The sequence below is a fragment of the Carettochelys insculpta genome, chromosome 7 (genome assembly GCF_033958435.1).
Source record: "Carettochelys insculpta isolate YL-2023 chromosome 7, ASM3395843v1, whole genome shotgun sequence".
NCBI lineage: Eukaryota > Metazoa > Chordata > Testudines > Carettochelyidae > Carettochelys > Carettochelys insculpta.
The window spans coordinates 46,940,669-46,963,196 of NC_134143.1; the positions used below are offsets into that span (position 1 = coordinate 46,940,669).

General features: G+C 42.5%; 1 protein-coding gene across 1 annotated transcript in view; it reads right to left on the reverse strand.

Annotated features, from left to right (window-relative positions):
- Window positions 1-22,528, reverse strand: part of JAKMIP3 (Janus kinase and microtubule interacting protein 3) — a 103,637-nt gene that overhangs the window by 73,901 nt on the left and 7,208 nt on the right. The window contains exon 2 of the mRNA XM_074999585.1: window positions 8,909-9,406. Within this exon, the coding sequence (XP_074855686.1) occupies window positions 8,909-9,406 (498 nt within the window). The remainder of the gene's footprint in view (window positions 1-8,908; window positions 9,407-22,528) is intronic.

Below are 22,528 nucleotides of genomic sequence, written 5' to 3' on the forward strand. Positions count from 1 at the left end.
GGGAGCTGGGGAGGGAGTCTGAGGTGGGGGGACCCAGGGTGGGGGCCTGGGGCAGAGGGGGCAAGGGAGGGAGGCCAGGGGGGCAGGGAGGAGGCTGAGTGCACCCTGCAAACCCTCACGGGTGCCTATCTCCCCTCCCCGCAGGTGGTGCATGTGCTCAATGTCTTGCTGCTCCACAGGGTCATCCAAGTCGGGGACCCGGACGCAGCCATCGTGGGCTTTGCCTTAACAGGCTTCCCGAATTGCACTATTCCCATCTTCCCATTGAAACAGTGGTTTCGATGCCTCCAAGCCTAAGGTCGATTTCAACTTTGCAGTAGCACACGGCGCGTGTAGATATAATGCGTGCTATTTCAAAATTGTGCCTGCTACTTCGAAGCAGTGCTCTAAGTGTAGGCACACCCATTGTCACAATTTCAACTGAATATAATATTCTTCATTTAGGGATTTTAAGCTGTTCTTGGCCACTTAAAATACTCACTGCTGCATTTTATAGTAGAAATGGCTGTATTTCAGGGATAGATAGAGTGATTTCACCATGTAATTGTATATTTACTTTGAAGAAAGAGCAGTACCAGAATCCTTCACAACATTTATGAAAAAAAGAAAAGCAAAACCAGCAATAGCTACATTAATGGTGCCACAACTGCTTCTGACTTAGGGCTATTTGGGTTTGCAGCTTATCTGAAAGGAGAACCAATGTGCTGTGTAAACAACATGTTCCCTTTTTAACTAATTCTCCTTTAATCTCTCCAACCATGTGGCCTGGGAGACTGAAGTGCTCTCCTATGGGTTTTTGTATATTGCCATTTCTGATATCTGATTTGTGTGCATTTATTCTTTTACGTAGAGACTGTCCAGTTTGTCCGATGTATATAGCAGAGGGGCATTGCTGGCACATGATGGCATAAATTATATTGGTAGATGTGCAGCCGAATGAACCCACAATGGTGTGGCTGATCTGGTTAGGTCCTGTAATGGTGTTGCTGGTGTAGATATGTGTGCAGAGCTGGCAACGAGGTTTGTTGCATGGATGGGTCCCTGAGTTACTGTGGTGCGGTGTATAGTTGCTGGTTAGGATTTGCTTCAGGTTGGCAGGTTGTCTGTGGGCAAGGACTGGTCTGCCTCCCAAGGCCTGTGAAAGTGGGGGATCATTGTCCAAGATGGGTTGTAAATCCCTGATGATGCGCTGTAGAGGTTTTAGCTGAGGACTGTATGTGATGGTTAGTGGTGTTCTGCTGGTTTCTCCCAGGCCACACAGTAGCAGACTGAAAAGTAGCTATCCTACAGCAAAGAAATTTCAGGACCAGACTCCAAAGAGAAATTTCTGAGCTACAATTCATCTGCAAATTCGACGCCCTCAGCTCTGGCTTAAACAAAGACTGTGAATGGCTGGCTAAATACAAAAGCAGCTTCCCCTCCCTTGGTGTTCACACCTCCAGATCAACTGCTGGTAGTAAGCCTCACCCTTGCTCTGGCTTATTTATACCTGGCCCTGCAGATTTCCAAGACCAGCATCTGAAGAAGTGAGTCTGTGCTCACAAAAGCTCATGCTCAAACCTCCCCAGGTAATTTATTCATGTGTTTAATCACCATGGCTACGTCTACACGTGCAGCCAACATCGAAATAGCTTATTTCGATGTTGCGACATCGAAATAGTCTATTTCGATGAATAACGTCTACACGTCCTCCAGGGCCGGCAACGTCGATGTTCAACTTCGACGTTGCTCAGCCCAACATCGAAATAGGCGCAGCGAGGGAACGTCTACACGTCAAAGTAGCACACATCGAAATAGGGATGCCAGGCACAGCTGCAGACAGGGTCACAGGGCGGACTCAACAGCAAGCCGCTCCCTTAAAGGGCCCCTCCCAGACACAGTTGCACTAAACAACACAAGATACACAGAGCTGACAACTGGTTGCAGACCCTGTGCCTGCAGCATAGATCCCCAGCTGCCGCAGAAGCAGCCAGAAGCCCTGGGCTAAGGGCTGCTGCCCACGGTGACCATAGAGCCCTGCAGGGGCTGGAGAGAGAGCATCTCTCAACCCCCCAGCTGATGGCCGCCATGGAGGACCCAGCAATTTCGACGTTGCGGGACGCGGATCGTCTACACGGTCCCTACTTCGAAGTTGAACGTCGAAGTAGGGCGCTATTCCTATCTCCTCATGAGGTTAGCGACTTCGACGTCTCGCCGCCTAACGTCGAAGTTGGTGCCGCTACTTCGAAGTAGCGTGCACGTGTAGACGCAGCTCATGACTGTTAGGAAGTTTTTTTCCTAATGTCCAACCTAAACCTCCCTTGTTACAGTTTAAGTCCATTGCTTCTTTTGCTGTCCTCAGAGGCCAAGGAGAACAATTTTTCTCCCACTTCCTTGCAACACTCTTTAAGGTACTTGTAAACCATGTGGCAGGGCCAGGTCAGAGGGCTCCTTCAGAACGGGAGAAAGGCAGCCCAAACAGGCAGAAGACCTGCTAAATACAAGCAAGGCAATTACTAGCAGCTGGGTGGGAGCTGGCTTAGCCACACTGGGGGAAGCTGACTCCACTAGTGGCTTGATAAGAGGCCTATAAACCCTCCACAGTTGCATGAGAGGAAGAGAGAGAGAGGACTGGAGGAGAGGCACAGGAAAGACAGAGTTAGAGCCTAAACAGAACAAGGCAGACCAGTTTTGGGGCCAGGACAACAGAGGAGGGAATCCTTGTAGTGGATGGTCTCCCTGCCCTGGAGACCTATTGCAAGCCCCCACCCCTGGGGGAAAAGGACTGAGAGACTGGAAAGACCAGAGAGACTAACCTGAACCATGGTCTGGGTAAGAGGGGCCCCTGTCACAACAGCTATCATGTCCCCTCTCAGTCTTTTTTTTCCCTAAACTAAAGACACCCAATTCTTTTAGTCTTCTCTCATAGCTCATGTTCTCTAGACCTTTAATCATTCTTGTTGCTCTTCTCTGGACTGTCTCCAGTTTCTCCACATCCCCCTTGAAATGTGGTGCCCAAAACTGGACACAATACTCCAATTGAGGCCTAATCAGCACAGAGTGGAGCAGAAGAATGACTTCTCTTGTCTTGCTCACAACATTCCTCTTAATGCATCCCAGAGTCATGTTTGATGTTTTTGCAATACCGTCACACTTTTGTTTACTCACATTTAGCTTGTGGTCCACTCTGACCCCAGATCCCTTTCTACAGTACTCCTTGCTAATATTGGGAATAATAATGGAAGTAATATTGTAATTAATTTATGCCTTATTCAGACCACCAAGAGAGACCACTTGTTGTCCATGTACTATGTTTACTTAAGAGCATCCATCTTGCATTAGACCAATGGTCCATCCAGTCCAGTATCCTGTCTTCTGATAGCAGAAAGCATAAGGTACTTCAGAGGGAATGAACAGAACATGGAGAATATTGTGTGATCCATCGCCCATTGTTCAGTCCCACCTTCTCCCAGTCAGAGATTTAGGAACACCCAAACATGAGGTTGCCTCCCTGACCATCTCAGCTAAGACCCATCAATAGACATGTGCTCCAAGAACTAATTTAATTTGAATCCAGTTATAATTTTGGTCTTCACAACATACCTTGACAACCAGTTCCCATGGTTGACTAAAAATTATATGAAGTGCTTCCTTATGTTAATTTTATGCCTTGTATTTATTAATTTTACTGGGTGACTCCTGGTTTTTGTGCTATATGAAAAGGTGAAAAACATTTTTCCACTGACTTTCTACACACCATTCTTGATTTCCGAGACCTCCATCACAGCGGTGGCCAACCAGTTAGGGACTAAGACCTATTGATAGAGTAAAAAGAACCATGTGGATAGACTGCAAAGAGCCACAAGTTATATATTTATTTTATCTATCTATGGCTGTGTCTACATGTGCCACTTCTTCCAGAAGCAGCAAGGTAATGAGCCGTCTGGAAGATGCTAATGAGGCATGCATGTAAATTTTCCATGCCTCATTAGCATATGGGCATGTGATTCGGCGTCCGGAAGAAGCTCTTCCGGACTCCAAAATACACGTGCAGATGCCTGGCCTGTGGGGATCTTCCAGAAGGAAACCCTTCTTCTGAAAGCCCCTTCTTCCCAATCCCTCACTCCACCCGCAGAGCCAGGCACCCCAGCCCCCTGCTTCTAACTTAGTGTCCTCCCCCAGAGGGAGGCACTCCCATTCCCCTGCTCAAACTCAATGCCAGTGAATCACCGGAGCTTCTGCCACCGCACTTGCTGCTGCCACATGCTTCTACCCCCAATCTCTGGGGCACATGGCCAGAGTAGCACACTGCAGTCACAGGAGCCACATTTAATTGCTTAAAGAGCTACATATGGCTTGAGAGCCATGGGTTGGCCACCCCGCTCTATCATATCCCCCCTTAGTCATCTCTTTTTTTAAGATGAACAGTTCCAATTTTTTAATCTCTCCTCATAAGAAAGAGGTTTCATATCCTGATCATTTTTGTTTGCCCTTCTCTGTATTTTTTCCTATTATAATATATCTTGTTTGAGATGGGACCATCAGAACTGCATCCAGTATTCAAAGTATGTGCACACTATGGATTTATATTTGGCATTATGGTATTTTTTTTTCTCATTAGCTATCCTTTTCCGAATGGCTCCTAACATTCTGGTATCTTATTTAACTGCCACAGCACACTGAGAAAATGCTTTCAGAGACACACATGACAACTCCAAGTTCTTTTCCTCGAGAGGTTACATCTAAGGTAGATGCCATGATTTTGTAAGTATAACTGGGGTTATGGTTTGCAAAGTTCATTACTTTGCATTTATAAATACTGAATTATAAACCTGCCATTTTGTTGGCTTCTCACCCAGTTTAGTGCAATCCCTTTTTAATGCTTCACAGTCAGCTTTGGACTTAATGACTGTGGGTAATTTTGTATTGTCTGCAAATTTTGCCACCTTGTTCACTTCCTTTTGTGGATTATTTATGAATATGTTGAACAACACAAGTCCTGGTACAGACCCTGGGGGGGACCCCATTATTTACCTCTCCATTATTTTACTGTCAGTATTTTCTAAATTGTCTTATGGAATTTTTCTAAATTTGTTATTTTCCCTCAAAAAACAAAACAAACAAACAAAAACAGCTTTCCAGATGACAAAAATGGGGAATCTGGTATGTGACATACACTGCTGAGGAGATCAACAATAGTATAAGTATACAATGACACATAGAGATGAAGTGCACAACAGGAACTGGGTTTTAATTTTCTTTGAAGAGTTTTGAGGATTTGGGTGACATCCATCTTTTGATACACATGACAGGTCCCAACTAACAAGGGAGAAATCTAAACATGAGTTGCGTGACCATCTGTCCCGTACTGGGTGGGACAGTCCCATACCTGGGATGCCAAAAAGACATCCCCACTTATTTTTCAAAAGGAACAAATTGTCCCGTATTTAGGCTTTTGAGGGCTGGGTGTAGGGGCAGGAGTCCCCAGGGCTGCCACTTCCTCAAGGTTCTGAGTGGGGAGCGCCAGCAGCTGCTGCTTCCCCTGGGCTGCAGGAGAGGGAAGCGCCTGTGGCTGCTGCTTCCCCGGTGATGGGGGAAGAGGGAGCGCCAGCTCCCCAGGGCTTGGTGGAGGGGGGCAGAGTTGCCCCTCCCCTCTTATATCTCCCTGTCCCATATTTGGAACAGGGAGATATGGATGCCCTAAACATGACACAAAGAACAGCAGAGTGTAGACTTCATAGAAAAATGTTAATTCCAGAGCTGAGCAGGTATTTAAGCTTAGTACCCAGAGGCACTGAGACCTCATACTAGGGTGAGTGATGTCTCTGCTCTACAGCCTTGGCTGAGAGGCAGGTGGCTTTTAGTTCATGTGGTAGAGCACAGGGCTTCAGCCCCTATAATCACAGGTTCAGTCTCTGGTGCTGCCAACCTGGGTCTGTTGGTGTGACAACTGGGGGCTTGTCCAGGATGAACTGCTGGAAGGTCCTGGAAGCTTGGGATGTGTGTCCTGAGCCCAGGGAAGTACGTAGTACCCAGAGGCACTGAGACTTGATACTAGGGTGAGTGAAGTCTCTGCTCTACAGCCTTGGCTGAGAGCCAACTGGCCTTTAGCTCATGTGGTAGAGCACAAGGCTTTAGCTTGTAAGACTGCAGTTCATTCCCTGGTGCCAGCAACCTGCGTCTGTCAGTGTTACAGAAGGAATGACAAGTCCATTCAAAGTCCCACTAACGTCTTCCTACAAGCTTGTCATGGCAAGGAATATGCCCTTTTTATGCTTTATATACAGCCAAGCATATTGGTCACAATGCAGCAAAATCTTAGTTTTATGCTTAATTTTAAGAATTGATTTCAATGGGGCTTAGACAAATGTCCAGATCTAACTGTATGCTTAATTGCTTTGCTGAAACGGGGTCATTATCAACATATAGCAAATAAATAAACACACAAGACTGATTGAGGACACACTAAACTCACCAGGTTGGGCGAAATGCATTAATTACATAAAAATATTTGACTTTCATTTCAAAATTTATATTTTTAAATGACTGAACAAATCCAATGATCAGCCCATCTGCTCACAGGAATAAGGGGACTTGGAAGTAGTTGGGGTCCTTTCGAAAAGGAGCCCTGTCTGGACGAGCCAAGTGGCAGCGAGCTGCGTCAATTTCGAAGTGCCACGGCCGCCCACATGCTAACAAGGCACTGAATATGTATTTCAGAGCTTCATTAGTGAACTTTGAAATGGCCATTTGCGTGGCCATTTCGAAGTTTTTGGCTAGTGTAGACGTAGCGAGAGTGTTGCTCCACGCAGTTCTAAGGGCTGGGAGGAGGAAGCATGCCACACTCTGGCTGATGCTAAGGACTGACTAACCTCCGCCCTGCCCCTTCTGCTCCACCCCTTCTGGGGTGTGGAGCTGCCCCACCACAACACATACACACCTTTCCCTAGGGCCTACAATGGCAGTCAGCCCCACTGATAACAAGCTACTTAAACTCCATGTTGTACAAGATGGAAAAATTATCTGCTGTTACAATGTTCCATGTTGGGCTTGTCTACACTACCACCTTCCTTCGAAGGAAAGATGGTAATCAGGGTGTTGGGAGTTTACTAATGAAGTGCTGCCATGCATAGGCAGCACTTCATTAAGCAAATTCCTCCCCATGACAACTCCAAAGTTTTAAACATTTTAATATTTTGAGGAGCAAGGGGACTTTGAAGTTGCCCCGGCACTTCGAAGTACCGGTGGGTGAGCCGCAGCTAGACGCATGCCAGTAATTTGAAGTTTAAAACTTTGGAGTTGCCGCAGAGGACGGGGACGGGGGAGGAATTTGCTTAATGAAGTGCTGCATATGCACCGCAGCACTTCATTAATAAACTCCCAACACCCTAATTACCGTCCTTCCTTTGAAGGAAGGTGGTAATATAGACACAGCCCTTGTGTCTATGTAACCACCCACAGGCGGACTTCAACAGGTTATATCTACCAACACAAAGAGATCCTCAGAAGGATTGATACCGACCTAACCTTATCCTTATATGGAAACTACTCTGACTGTTTTTTTATTTTTCAACCAAATCTGAAGTTTAATGGGATAACTGTTAGTCCTTCAAAAGGAGTACAAAAATCCTTATTTTTTTTTTTACCAAATCACCAATGAGCTATTAGCAATTTATAAATTGAAAGGTACTGTCTATAATTCCCATGGACCTGTACTTTTCCTCAGTAGTTAGCATTCTGTTTCCACAAACTGCTTTGGAGATCAGTTTGGCCTCAACTCATATTTTCTTTCATGGAAAGTAACATGCTGCAGCAGTATTAAAAACGGTATTTTAGAAACATACTTCCAAAGTTTGAGGAGAAAGATATATACTTTCCTACTTGGGATTAACATTTTCCCACTAAAATATTCTAGGCCTCTATACCTTTCTCTGAGTTAATCAACTGCAATAATTATGTTCCACCCAACATTAATGACATAATAAAGGGATTCAAAAAAGTTTTTCTGAGGAACAGCAGTTAAAAGAAACAGAGTACATAATAATTAAAGCAAATTGTTTGCTTCTGAAAACAACCTGCACTGTGGATATTGCACATGTGTGCACCATATCCAGCAAAATGGGACCTCCAGCTGTATATGGGCTCTAGAGGCTACGTAAATTATAATAATAGCCTCTGCTCCATGGACAGAAATCCCATTTGTTTAAGTGGGAGTTTTGTGTGGGGAAGACAAGCAGAACATTCAATAGAACAGAAACTTACTTAGCAGATAAGAGAACTACATTGTGGAGAAGATTTGCAATATGGACTGGTGCAGGGAAATTTCCGTAACACTTTTCCCTTGTCTTGTCTGCACCCATTATCCATTCTGAAGTTACAGAGTAGTTAAATCTACACCAAACTGAAAGATAACAGGGGCGGAATTTAGACAGATGGTATTAGGATTTCAGCCCATTTCTGTTCACAGCTTTGTGAAGCTTACTGTTTTCAAAGCCACCACATACTGCTCACCAGTGAGATGGAGCTGCTTTTCTTCTGAAACAGAAATTATAATTTCAACACATGACGCTGCAGCAAAACAAGGAAAAGTTTTGAACTAAATTTCTGGGAGATGAAAAACATCTTACAGGATTTACTCTACCTTTCTTATTAAAAGAATGTGTTTTCAAGCAGTTGACAAATTTGCGTAGTACTCACCTTAGTGGTAGAAAGAATACTGTAAAACATGATAGAATTCAGCATATTTATTTAGAAAACCTCATTTTAGACATTATCTTTGTGATAAGTGAACCTCAGAGAAGTCAGAGATCCTGTTTGAATAAGCATCTGAAAGTTTGATTGCCCAGGCATGTATATGTGAATCATGAAAAAAGAGCTCTGGGCTGGAGTAAACAAAACAAAACCCAGCTACATTTACATCAACACATACCAGTCTGCGAATTTCCCTTTCACACTCCCTCTTGATCCTGCTGATTTCCTCTTGGTGTAAGTGATACACACTCCTTATCTCTGCTGCTTTCATTTTGTCAGCTTGAATGACCATAGTTAAGGCTTCCTCCACTTGTCTCTTAGCTCCCTTAAGTTCAGAAATTTCTTGCTGCATTTTTATTTTCTCTGTTTCAAACCCTTTTCTTGCCTCTTCTTTTGCTTCTGTGAAAAGCACTGTTTTAACCTTATCAGGAGCCCCATCTCGCACAGCATTAAGAAGGCCTTGTAATCTCTGGTTTTCATTATCTTTAATCTTTATGACTCTAAGAAGCTCAGCTTCGTGCTGTCTCAAAAGTGCTTCTCGAACAGCCTGGAGCTCCTTCATTTTCTCTTCATGAAGCTTGGCCTTCAGTTCTGTGACCAACACTATGCTTTTATGCTGCTCGTGCTCTTTGATTTGTTTAACTTCCTGATTTTTCTCTCGTTCCAACTTGCTGATCTAAAAAGAGAGTTAAAAAAAAACAGGTTTTTGCAAACAAAATAATTCTCTGTAGGCTAATGTGAGGCATCATATCATGAGAGCAGTCATTTCATAACTCAAGAGTTATAAAATTGTTTATTGGCTCAAAACTCAAACCTACTGCAGCGTGCTATAGCATTCGACTTCATTGTGTATTTGGTCCATATTTTATAACGTGAATGTTTCTTCTTCCAAGAGTTCCAAATGAAAACCAGATCAGTGGACTCATGAGCTTAACTCCTTTCATGTTCATAAGAAATATTCACTGATTTAATATAGACTTCACTGCACCAAACACCTTTATGCTAGAATTGCATTAAAATCAAGGAGTACAGTATAGTTAGAATCATTAAGACACAAGCTGAATGTTCATAGAGCTAAACTAAATCTACACACAATATTTTCCTGGGGAGGAAAAGGCGTTTTTAAAATTTTAGGAAAATATTTTATTTCCATGTCGTAATCTTTGGTTACAAATATAAATGATCTTTTAAAGGAGTTTATTGCAACCAATCCTAGTCTTGAAATTCCACTAGATGATGACTTAATCTGGGAGTGAGGGGGGAACTCTCAGTTGATAATGGTCAATTCTATTTGCCATATAAACACTTCTTTGTGAACACTTCTAGTCTTAGTACCAAGTAAACCTATTGTCTCATACAGCTGATACAGAAGCCCAGATAATGTGTGCTTTGTAATTCCTATATATTCAGCTACCATCACCCTCAGAATCAGTTATGATATGAAACATGACCCCCTGAAAGCATGACCAGTCCTTTATAATGAGATTGGTCATTACATTGAAAGTACATACTGCCAAAAAACTCCTTTGCCTTTCATTCCCCACTTCTCTTAAGTTTATGCAAATGTGCTATTGACTTGTTTTTGTGTTCTGCATGCCTGTATGTTCACACACAGCTGGTCGGTGAACCATGTGTTTTATAGGTTCAATGTAGATAAGAGATCTAAAAGTGGGCTGTGGTTCACTCAGGACCGGGAGCTCGGGAGGCTGCAATATAACAGTACCTGTAAAAAATATTATGTGTGGGATGGAGTGCAGGGAACCCAATGAAAGGAGTGGGGGTGAGAGGGAATGGGAGCACAGTGCAGGAGTTATGGGTGCAGGGAAGTCTTGAGGAAAGAACTTGGAGTGTACAAGGGGGATTCTGTTCAGAAGCTTTTTTTTGCCTAGCTCTACTTCTTATGCTGTCTGGGTAAAGTGTGTGTGTGTCATGCAATTTGGAAACTAACTTGTGTTGTTTACTTTAATATCATGTGGTCCCCAAAGAGTTTAACTATAACCCAACGTGGCTGTGGGGATAGACTGTGGGAAAGTGCATAGGCTATTGACATAGCTTGACATAGTTTCAGAATGGGTTTCAGGGTAGAGGGAAGTCAGGATTTTGTAGTCTTCATGCCAGAGATGGGCTGCAGACACTGAATCTGTTTAGTTACCAACCTGGCTCCCCCCTGCACTCTGTAGCAATCCTTGAAGTTGCTGATATGTCCAAGTTGTCTCCCCCAGGCCCTGGAGCCAGATGAGAAACTGCCTGTGTTCCCCAGCCTGACTCCCTCTCCCTAGAAAAAGGGCTTACACCTGCTGATAGTCACAGCCAGGCAGGGAACTACCACCACCCCACACTGGGAAAACAGCTGAATTCCAACCAAACAGACAATTAGGGACTTGGGCCAAAGAGCTGATTGGCCAGATGTGGATTGCTGGTTGGCTGTGGCACCTGGAAAGAGCTGATGAGGCTGCCCATTGAGTAGCTGATTGGTTGCCAACAGCTGATCTTCCCCTGAGTTTTGAACATAGTGGTGTGCACTGCCTTACTTTAATACCTCATTCTATCTAAATTTTGCATACACATTTAGTCTCCAAAACTGAGCTGGAAACATACAAATAGCCTTTTTTATATGATCTTGACATTTTCACTACTGGTCCCAGCTGGAACCAAGACCAGAAAAACACAAATAAATATTTAAGCACAACCAATTTCTTAAATTTAAAAAAAGCTATATGTAGTTTATATTCAAGTTTTTGGTTGACTATTTGGAAGGTTCTGATTCATAAACTCAACCAGCCACAACCTTACCTCTGGTGAAAGTCAATGGAAGATGCACAGTTAAAATGAACGACAAATCTTTGAAAGGGCATCCACTAATTTTCAACCACATGAAATCTCCAGACTGTTACTTTTGCTTATTTAAAATTTTTGACAATTGTGAGTTAAACTGGTTGGAAAACACTTCTTTATTTTCTCCAGTGGAAATTTTTTACTTTTTTTTGTCAACAACCTGAAAATTGAAGTGTTTGTATGAAAAGTGAAAGTTTCCATCAGGAAAATCTAACTAAAACATATTATTTCAGGTCAAGCTGACCCAAGCTAAAATATTTTCAGTATGTCAAACTGTATCAAAACATTTTAATTTGGGCCAGTTTGACATTAAACTGTGTTCATGTACACTGCCATGATGCTTCATGTTAGTTTTAGTTTGTGTCCCTTGTGATGAAACTGGGACTACGTACTATTTATGCATTCTGACTGATATTATGAAGTTGTATTATGAAAAATCGGCTGTGTCACAACTGCCTATACCCTGTACAAGTGCCTACTCATCTGCAGAGAAGTTCTGTAGTGTGTAGGCAGCAGAGAGATTCAACAGAAAGTGCCTGGGACTTACAGAACGTACTTTGGTTCAAACATTTGGGGCAATGAATGACTTGCATCCTGAGAAGAAAATAATTTAGCTGAAGGGAAGGGGAAGGTAAACGCTGTGGAAAGTTAGAGAGAGGAAAACAAAAGAGGTGAGGTAACCAGGATGTGTGTTTAAAATAAAGAAACACATGGGGATGGAGGACAAACGGAGAGAGGAAGTCTGGGTCAGGAGAAAGCAAATTTGCAGAAGCTGGGAAGGGGCACCAAGAGGGAGAAAAGCCAGCAAACAAGCAACAGCCAGTGTGACGAGGAAACACCTAGTCTTCCTGCCTTCCCACACTTAGATAGTTCCCCAAGGGCTCTCCCTTACAAAAAGGGTGGGCGGGGGGATAGAAAGTGAAAGACACTGGGATTTCAGATGTTTCTTGTTTTATACAGCCTGGTTTATAGGCTCTGTCCTCTGCTGTCCTTTATGTGACAAAGCAACAAAGAGCATAAAGGTGTTAGACTCTGAGCAAAATGTTTCTCTCTCTGTATCAGCTGCTTCAGAACTGCTGCTTGCCTTTGACAGAGCTAAAACTAAACAAGTAGCTTCACACCCTTGTGGTAAATTCCTGGGAAACAGAGGTGTTTTGGTAACTGAGTAACAGTACTGCTCTTCGGCAGGAGCGTGTGACTAGGGTGTACATGCCAGTACACAGTGCCAGCAAAGACTTTAAGAGGTACAGAGTACCAGAGAGATTTTCCAGAAGGGGGCGGGGATATGAGTGGAGCTGCACTCAAAGGAGCAGAATGGGGTTGGGGAGGGCATTCTTTCTTTATATGGGTTTAATGGTACAATGTATGTGCTAACAAATTCAAACAAAGGCTGTGTTTACATTTATTGGCACATATATTGCGCTGGTATGTTGGTCAGGAAGGACTGGGAGTCCTCAAGACAGAAGGGTGCAGAAGATGGAAGGTATCTAAACAGTGTTTTTGATTCGGTTTTTCCCCATTGGCCTTAATTATCCACATTCACACTGCATCACATCATGTCCAAACCTACAGAGGAATGCCTGCCTCTGCTTGCACTGACCACAGGATGGTCAGACGCTGATGTCAGCTCAGTTCTGCAGTCTGATAGGAATCAGGTGTTGTCCCCAGTGTACAAAGAATTTGTCCGTGCAGCCAAACCAGCCTAACTTGCATTTTGTTAACTGGACTAGAGCAGCAAAACAAAAGCCTTGTTTTGTAGCTTTGTGAGCCAGAGTACTACAAGGGAAGATTATAATTCTGGACACTGATGACCTCAAACCAGCTGCCTCTGGAATCTGTACATATCTTTGCTGAAAATATACTCCTCATCTCAGCACCAGGAGCTAAGACTTCTCCCATAGCTGAACAATAAGAAGTCCTGTGGCACCTTATAGACTAACAGATATTTTGGAGCATAAGCATTCATGGGCAAAGACCTACTTCATCAGATGCATGAGTGGGGGCGGGGTTTCAGAGAGGTATTTAAAGAGTGGGGTCCCAGTAAAAGGGAGGGCCAGAGCTGACAAGGTCTTTTCAGTCAAGGTGGAAACGGCCCATTATCAGTAGTATGTATCAAAAGAGGAAAAAACAAGTCAGATCAGACAGGAGGATGTGGCCCATTGTCAGAGTCCAATGTGGAGATATTAACACCCAGGCAGAGAAGCTGCTTTTGTAAGGGCCAGCCACTCCCAGTCTGTTTAATCCTTGGTTGATGGAGTCAAATTTGCAAATAAATTGCTGCTCCGAGATTTCTCTCTCCATCTGATTTTTGAAATTTCTTTGTTTTAGGACTGCTGTTTTTAAATTTGTTACTGAGTGCCTAGGGAGATTGAAGTGCTCTCCTACAGGTTTCTGTACATTACTGTTCCTGATGTCTGATTTATGTCCATTTATTCTTTTATGTAGAGAATAGCTCTCATAGCTGGCCACCTTTAATCCAATGAAACACCTTCTGATCTGACAGCTCAGGCATTGTCACTTTCGTCATTTACAACCATGGACTCTAATCCTGTAATCCCCTAATCATTGGATCAATCCCTTTGAAGACAATGGGACTATTGCATTACTATGCACCACTTTTGTGGTAATTTCCCATTGAAATTCAATGTTTCAGCACAATACCATAATGCAGTTTAGGATACAGTTCTATTTAAAATTTGCCTTTTAATAACAGTCATACTTATACTGAGAACAGATTTCCCTTTACTTGGCACTTGGCACAAGCTAAAAGGACCTGGCCTGGAAACAGCTCTATTTTGCCTCTTTCCTACTTCAACATATTATGAACATATATTAATGGTCTTTAAGGTGCTACAAGATTGCTTAATTTTTGATATACTAATGGGAGTATTCTAACTAATGAACTGAGGTTATTACAGTAATCTGGAGCTTTCATGTTTCCATGATCCTTTAAAGATGGATTTATGAGTTGTATATGGTACAGAAATAATACAGATATGTACTAGCATCATTAATTTCTCCCTTGCAATGAAAAAAGATCAGATGTCTGCTGACTTTCTTGGTATAAACCCTGGCTTGAGTGTTTTTATTTTTTCCCCTCCTAATGTCAATGTATGTTGCTTTTGAACGCAATAGCAAAACTCCGTTTGATTTCAAAGGGAACGGGATTTAGTCCCAAGAGGTCAGAGAATGAGATTTTGATTTGCTGTACCAGGCTGATTTCAGTTGCCCCTGTGGTACGTTATACTGAGGAAAATAACAAAACAATCTGGATTGTAATTCTAACAAGATGCACATCAAACTCTCAGTTTTATTCTTCTTTTCCACCCAACCCAGATGGTGCAGCATCTTTGCTTTCCTAGTGCCTGGCAGAGAGCAAGACTTAAAGACAAGCTGGAAGAAGATTAGTTTGGGCATAAGGGAAACACTGAGATTGTGTTGAGGGAAACTGGAGTGATTGCCCTTCCTCACCTTCTTTCATTTAAGAAGTTTTCAGTTTGGGGTGCTGCAGGAACCTCAGTGATACCTGGAAGTACAGGTGACACCAAGGGCCCAAAACATGATTTAACAAATCTAGTTGTCAGTCTCTAGACAAGTGAAAAGGAGTGTCACAGGGGATGGGGAGAATGGGGGGGCAGGTGTGTGTGTATGGGGGGGGATATTATGAGGAAGTGACAGGCCTACCTTTGTGTCCCTTCCATGAGTGCAGTACCAGCAACAAATGGTTTCTGCTTGCACCACTGGTCCTGGAGTTGAGGAGCCCCATTATGGAAGGAATAGCAAACTGATAATCAGTGTCCAGGAAATGTACCAGACATGCCAAGGGCAGGAAGCAGGGCTGAAGCCAGTGGAGGCTCTAGAAGCTTAACACACCTCAGGGTGTCCTTAGCCCCCAGTCTTGGATTCTCCTCACAGAAGTCCTAGGTGGTGACCAGGAGGGGGTGCTGTGGCTGCCTATTCTCCCAGTGGGCTATGCTTCTAGGCTAGTCAACATCCTGCATTGTACATCACAGCCTCTCTCTTGCTGACCTCCTACAGTGCATCATGGGAGTCACATGGAGGTGGTGCATCATGTGAGATGTAGTATGACTGGGGAACCAGTCCTACAGAGAACAGGGACATGGACATCTGGACTACAGATCCCTTGATGCTCTCCAAAAGCTTAGGAGGTTTAATTCTGAACAGACCTGAAGTAAAAACATTAATTAAAATATCAAAACATTCTTGAACTGAAAGTTTGTGGGCTTGGCCAAAAATTTGAGGCCAAAACCTGAAAACTTTTGTGGGTTGCAGCGTTTTGTTTTCCATCAAAAAAAGTCTAATTTTTTTCTAAGAAAGCACACAGTTTTAGTAAAAAATGCATTTTCTCACAAATCCAATGTTCTGTCAAAATACTTTTCAAATATTGCTCATGAGTGGAGGGGAAGGCTAAATTGGGTGGCACAATGAAATTCAAACTTAATATAATTAGAATACTGTTTATCTATATTCCCTTTATAGCTTGGATACAATATTTTTCACCTCATGTCCTACATGTTGTATAGTCTTGTAATGGACTATAGCTGTGTCTACACATGCACACTACTTCGAAGTAGCGGCACTAACTTCGAAATAGTGCCCGTCACGGTTACACATGTTGAGTGCTATTTTGATGTTAACATCGATGTTAGGCGGCGAGACGTCGAAGCCGCTAACCCCATGAGGGGATGGGAATAGCGCCCTACTTCAACGTTCAACGTCGAAGTAGGGACCGTGTAGTCGTTGCGCGTCCCGCAACTTCGAAATAGCGGGGTCCGCCAGGGCGGCCATCAGCTGAGGGGTTGAGAGACGCTCTCTCTCCAGCCCCTGCGGGGCTCTATGGTCACCGTGGGCAGCAGCCCTTAGCCCAGGGCTTCTGGCTGCTGCTGCGGCAGCTGGGGATCCATGCTGCATGCACAGGGTCTGCAGCCAGTTGTCGGCTCTGTGGATCTTGTGTTGTTTAGTGCAACTGTGTCTGGGAGGGGCCCTTTAAGGGAGTGGCTTGCTGTTGAGTCCGCCCTGTGACCCTGTCTGCAGCTGTGCCTGGCACCCTTATTTCGATGTGTGCTACTGTGGCGTGTAGACGTTCCCTCGCAGCGCCTATTTCGATGTGGTGCCGCGCAATGTCGAAGTTGAACATCGACGTTGCCAGCCCTGGAGGACGTGTAGACGTTATTCATCGAAATAGCCTATTTCGATGTTGCTACATCGAAATAAGCTATTTCGATGTTGGCTTCATGTGTAGACGTAGCCACTAAGTGATAAACTGCTGATAAAAGGGAAAACTGTACTTACTTGTAGGCTTTAAGGTATTTACTCTACACTACAGTGCTCTTTCAACAGAAGTCACTACTGGAAGATATCTTTTGACAAAACTTCTGTCAACAGATAGTGCCCACACACAAAAGTGGACCACGGTTGAGCCGCTCTGTCAAAAGAGTGTGGCCGGACTGCCTGGCTGCTCTCTTGACAGAATGGCCAACCAGAAGCACAGCGGACAGGGCTGCCCAGGTTCCCAAAAGCCCTGTCTGTCAACAGAGGGCCCCCTGGAGCATCCACACAGCCTTTTTGTCAACAGATTCTGTCAAGAAAGATATTTGGCCTCATGGGGAGAGGCACAAGGCTGTTGACAAAATGCTGAGTTCTGTTGAGAGAACAGTTTTAGTGCAAATGCTCTGCACATTTTGTCGACAAAACTCTCTAGTGTAGACCTAGCTACGGAGTGCTGTTTTTCCCACCTATTGTTATAATGGTAATACCCTGTTCGTAAAAAGTCTGCAGAAACACAGTCTTAAATTTTGGTATGAGTAGAAATGAACAAATTGCATTACATGAAATAACAACCCTCTGCTCGATTCCCAGGAGCTCTGATCAAATTGAATAAAGAGTTATGACATTACCTTCATATACCTGCAAGCATGGTGATCTGAAACAGTAACTTTCAAAACTGTTATCAGTGATAAATGCAGACATGGCATAAACTTCTGCAATCCCACGTCTCCATTTTCAAGCATAGCCTTCCCACCCAGAATATGACGCAACCAATTGTGAGGTTAATAAAAAAAAAGGGGAGGGGGAGGATAAAAGGTTTAGTTATCTTTTGTCCCTGCTGTTTTCAAGCTAGTGATTCTGGATTCTCCACAGAAGCCACAATCTTTAATGCTAGCAGTCCCCCAGCAACCCAATGAGAATCTTCTCCTAGCAAAGAGTTTCAAGAAAAGAAAGTAGGTTTCTAAAAGGAATCCTGCCCCAGTGGTAATTACGCTTAGTTTAAAAGAGCTCAATGGATTGCAGACCACTGCGAAAACACAAAAAATGAGATAGTCTCTGCATTGAAATCCTTAAATTCTCAATACCCAAAAATATTGAAAGATTTCCATTACCTTACATGAGGTTTGAATCAGGCTCTAAAGGGGCAAGACACACAGTGATACACAGACAACACATGAGCAAAGTATCAGGTCTCCATGTGTTAACAAAGAAATTTAGTAACAGTAGTAGTGACAGTAATAGCATAGCAGTGCTGAGGAACCGGATCAGACTATTTTACAGCAGTTATTAACTCAGGTCTCTCAGTTTTTTGCCTCGTAGGTAGAAATAAAGGAAAGAACCTCAGTAGAGAGTGACTAAAACAAATTACAATAATAAAAATAAAAGGCTATTCTATTAATCTGCTTTTGAGGGTAATTTAATGATTACTATTAATTCTTAAGTTAGTACAAGGAAGTGCCAACAGAATTGCGCAGGTAATAATTATCCATTAATCGTAAACTGTTGCCCTTGATTTCCATACATTAACAGTGTTTTCACTCCTTAGCCATATTAGATTACAATACAATTTTAGATACGTATACATAAATGCCACAAATTTCTTATGATCCACTAAACTGTTACATGATTCACATTCTACTGAATGCAAAACTCTAATGACAAGGCATTAAAATGAATTTTATCAATTACTTTATTAATAAATTATTATTACATGGGCACATGTTATAAATGTTTTCCAAAAAGGCACAATTTACTCTGACAGAGTAAAGAACAAGGCTGCTGACCAATCAGCACATTGTAAATAAAATATTAATAACCTAAAAGCTGGGATTTTTAAAATGTTAGCAATCCATTAAAAAAAACCCAGTAAAAATAAAACTCTGTATAGCTTGTGTTTTTTTCTGCAGTGCTCCATTGTTAGGCACAGTTAAGGCTGCAATAAAAAGCTTGTGAAATCAGTTTGTAGTTATTTGAATTGACAGCAGGCTACTCTTAACAGATCCCCATAAACTACACTCTGAAATTGCTGCTTTTAAATACTGCCTTGGTACATGCCTGCAAACAAATGGATTCAACATTTGTGTACCTAACCTTATCATCTTACTTTGATCAAATTATCTCACAAGCATGTTCAGTTAGCTTATTTCAAACACAAACAGAGCAAGCTACCTAAATATAACCTGACAAGAGAAGGTTTGGGGTGCAGGAGGGGAATGGAGAGGTTTAGAGGGAGCTCTAGAGAAGTGGAGACTATTCTCAATTTAGGCCTGACCTACATAAAGAAATTGCTTGGATTTAACTAAACTGGTTTAATATCACACCTTTAGTTAAAACAAGTATCAGAGAGGTAGCTGTGTTAGTCTGTATGTTCAAGAACAACAAGAAGTCCTGTGGCACCTTACAGACTAGCAGGTATTTTGGAGCATAAGCTTTTGTGGTCAAAGACCTGCTTAGCATCTGATGAAGTGGGTCTTTGCCCACAAAAGCTGATGCTCCAAAATATCTGTTAGTCTATTAGGTGCCATAGGACTTCTTATTGTTTTAGTTAAAACAATGCGTCTGTGTAAGGACAAGCCCTTAGGCACATGAAAAGAGTTGGATTCAGCATTAACAAAACTGGAACTGACATGTAATGGTGACCATTCTCCTTGGAGGAACTGCATTGGAAACTAGCTTTGTGACACTTTAGAAAGTGGTTGGTTGTTAAAAATAGATGATAATATTTGTCAAAGAAACACTAACGTGCAAAGTAGGGCAATTAAAAGGCGTAGATTCACCATGGCAGCTAATTAAACATCATTATATGTTATCAAATAAAAAACACACCCGAAAAGTATTTTTGATTCTCTGAAGAAAGTATTAAAAAGTCATCTGGGTCAAATAGCTATGTTTCTTCTATAGATAAATGCTTCCATGTTGACAATTACCAGTGTTTAGGCAAACCCTTTGCTATAGCTCAGATCAAAGACCAAATACCATTGGCCTCTCTCACACAAGTATTTCCACTAAAAGCAACCAGGATTTGGCTGCAAAAGCATTTTCCACTGCTGCTTAGAATTAGCTAGATCCAAAACCCATTAAGGCTAATGGGAAGACTCTTGCTGACTTCAGTGGGCTTTGATTCAGCCTCCATGTACACAGACTTTATTTAATTTGTCCTACACATACATACATACATACTTTCCCCAGAACTGACCAAGTCAAGCTTATTGAGGCTGGATCACTAATGAGGCACTACATTTGCACTCTTGGGACACCATTCAACAAAGCACTTAAAACCCATATTTGGACCTAGAAAGGAAAACTGCTATTATTCTACAGCATTAAGAAGTACTGTCAGAGTTAGCAAGCCATATGGCTTGTTGGATTAAAACATTTGGATACAAAACAGTTCAATACTTAACTACTGAGCAAATACAGTGTTAAGCCAACTATGTAAAGGGAAACCTCAACAGTCAAATCGGACTATCCTAACTTCATTCCAACAGCCCAAAGGGACCTTCTCAGAGGACAAGTTATATGCCTCAATTTCCTACCATATGCAATTTTCATTTTGCATCAACCTTTTAATCTTAGTTTGGCATATGTGTTAACTACGGCATCATCATATTTGATCCACCAGAATTTCAGGTTGAACCTCTCTTGGCTGGCACCCTGAGGACCTGAAATCCCCTTATTCCTGTCAGCTGACGTTTGTTCTTAGAAATGTTTGTTCAGCTGATAGCAATAGGGGATTTCGATGTTTGCAGGGTCCTTTCAAAAAAGGACCCCTGTGTCGATGAGCCACGTGTGAGCAAAACGCAGCAGTTTGAAAGTGCCGCAGCCGGCACCACTATTGTTCTCCAATTTGGCTACTAGCATGGCCATATCGAAGCTTTCCCCTGGTGTAGATGTAGCCTATGTGTTATAACATGAGCAAAAGGTCTCATCTAGAGGAGTTCATATGGTGCATGTGCTTCATGTGTAGAGTTATCTTCTTTTTAATCGGTACTTTCAGGGAGTTCAATGTCAGCCTCATTTTGCCAAACGCCTGTGCAGAAAACAGTACTTATAATGCAAAAACAACCTGTATCAAGCTGCCATCTTAGCCTCTTTAAGGCATTGTCTACACATTGCAATTTAAAACGCTGCTGCAACTGTGCTTTACCGTGGCAGAGTGGTCACAGCAAAAAAAGAGCTCTCCCAGTGCTCTACGTAAACGACCTCCATGAGCACTGTAACTTGCTGCACTGAGGGGGAATTTTTTTCACCCCCTCAAGTAAGAAAGTTGCAGCATGGTAACTTGCCAGTGTGGACAAGACCCATGTCCCTCCTCAAAACTTAGGTCTTGTCTTCACTACACAGTGGATCAATGCAGGAGCAATCAATCAAATCGATTTTTAGCATGTCTACCATAGAAGCGATAAATCAATATCCGAGCTCATGCCCATGAACACTGGTACTCCACCAAAATGAGAAGAACAGTCAGCATCAATGGGAGAACAGCCCTGTCAACCTTACCAGAAGCAAAAGCAATGTTGACTTCAGCTAGGCCATTTGAATAGACCAACAGTTAAGGTAAATGTAGACAAGGCCTTATGTCTGCTGCAATACCTATCAATCCAACTTGTCCGACATTAGTTAGCTAAGTGGTCATCCTCCCCTGTTCTAAGCCACTCTGACTCCGTTGCCTGCATCCTCCACCTGTTGCTGAGTCTACTCTGCTCTGCAGATTGTGGGGCAGGGACTTCTTTGTAATTTATTAGTAAACTGCCTACCACAAGTGAGCCCCGATATAAGACTGGGAGTATCAATCACTACCATAATACAAATAATAATCATATTGTATCTGTATTGGCTATTTACTGCACCTTCTTCCAGCCACACCCTTGTTAAATTTCATAGCACAGCATACAGAGAAAGTAAATTGAAACATAACACACTGTTGCTTGAAGAAAGTATAATGTTACTTTATGTTTTGGAATTAACAGTGATAATACACAGGAGCCCCAAGATAGAAAGAGACAAAATAGGCTGCTCCTTAAAACTGAGGAACAACTTATTCCACCTTACTCTTGGCAGACTGCCTAGCTGGCAAACTCAGTAGACAGTTGCTAGGTCCAGATCACATACTCCCCTACAGAGCCTTTTTGCCTGGAGATAGGATTAGAAAAAAAAATCATGCTGAAATTTAAAATGACGGCCTACAATTTTAACATACTTTTAAACATGCCACCAATCTCCTAACAAAGAACCAGGTCACTGAATATCAACTCACACTCACTAACAAACTATCTGTAAGAAAATAAAGATTCACAAGGCTATCATAATTTTAATATTTTGTTCAAAATAACAATTAACAATAGCAATGTCTGTTTTGGGGGTTCATCAGGTCTGAAAATCTTGAAGGTAGAAGCAGTATTTGATAGTACCTTGCACTTAAACACTTCCTAACAGTGCACAGGAATACTGTTGTGTTACTTAAATGATTCAGTGCTGCAATAATGTTGAATCAGCTGAACGCCTAATTTGCAAGAGTACATCAGAGTACGCATTAAATATAGTCTACATGTAATTTACAAGGAAATGAATTAGAAATATGCTTCTATTCAATACACTGGGATATAATTGCTCATCCAAGGCAGACATCTTTTACTTATACTCTTACATCTGTCAAAACTCTTATTTTTAAATT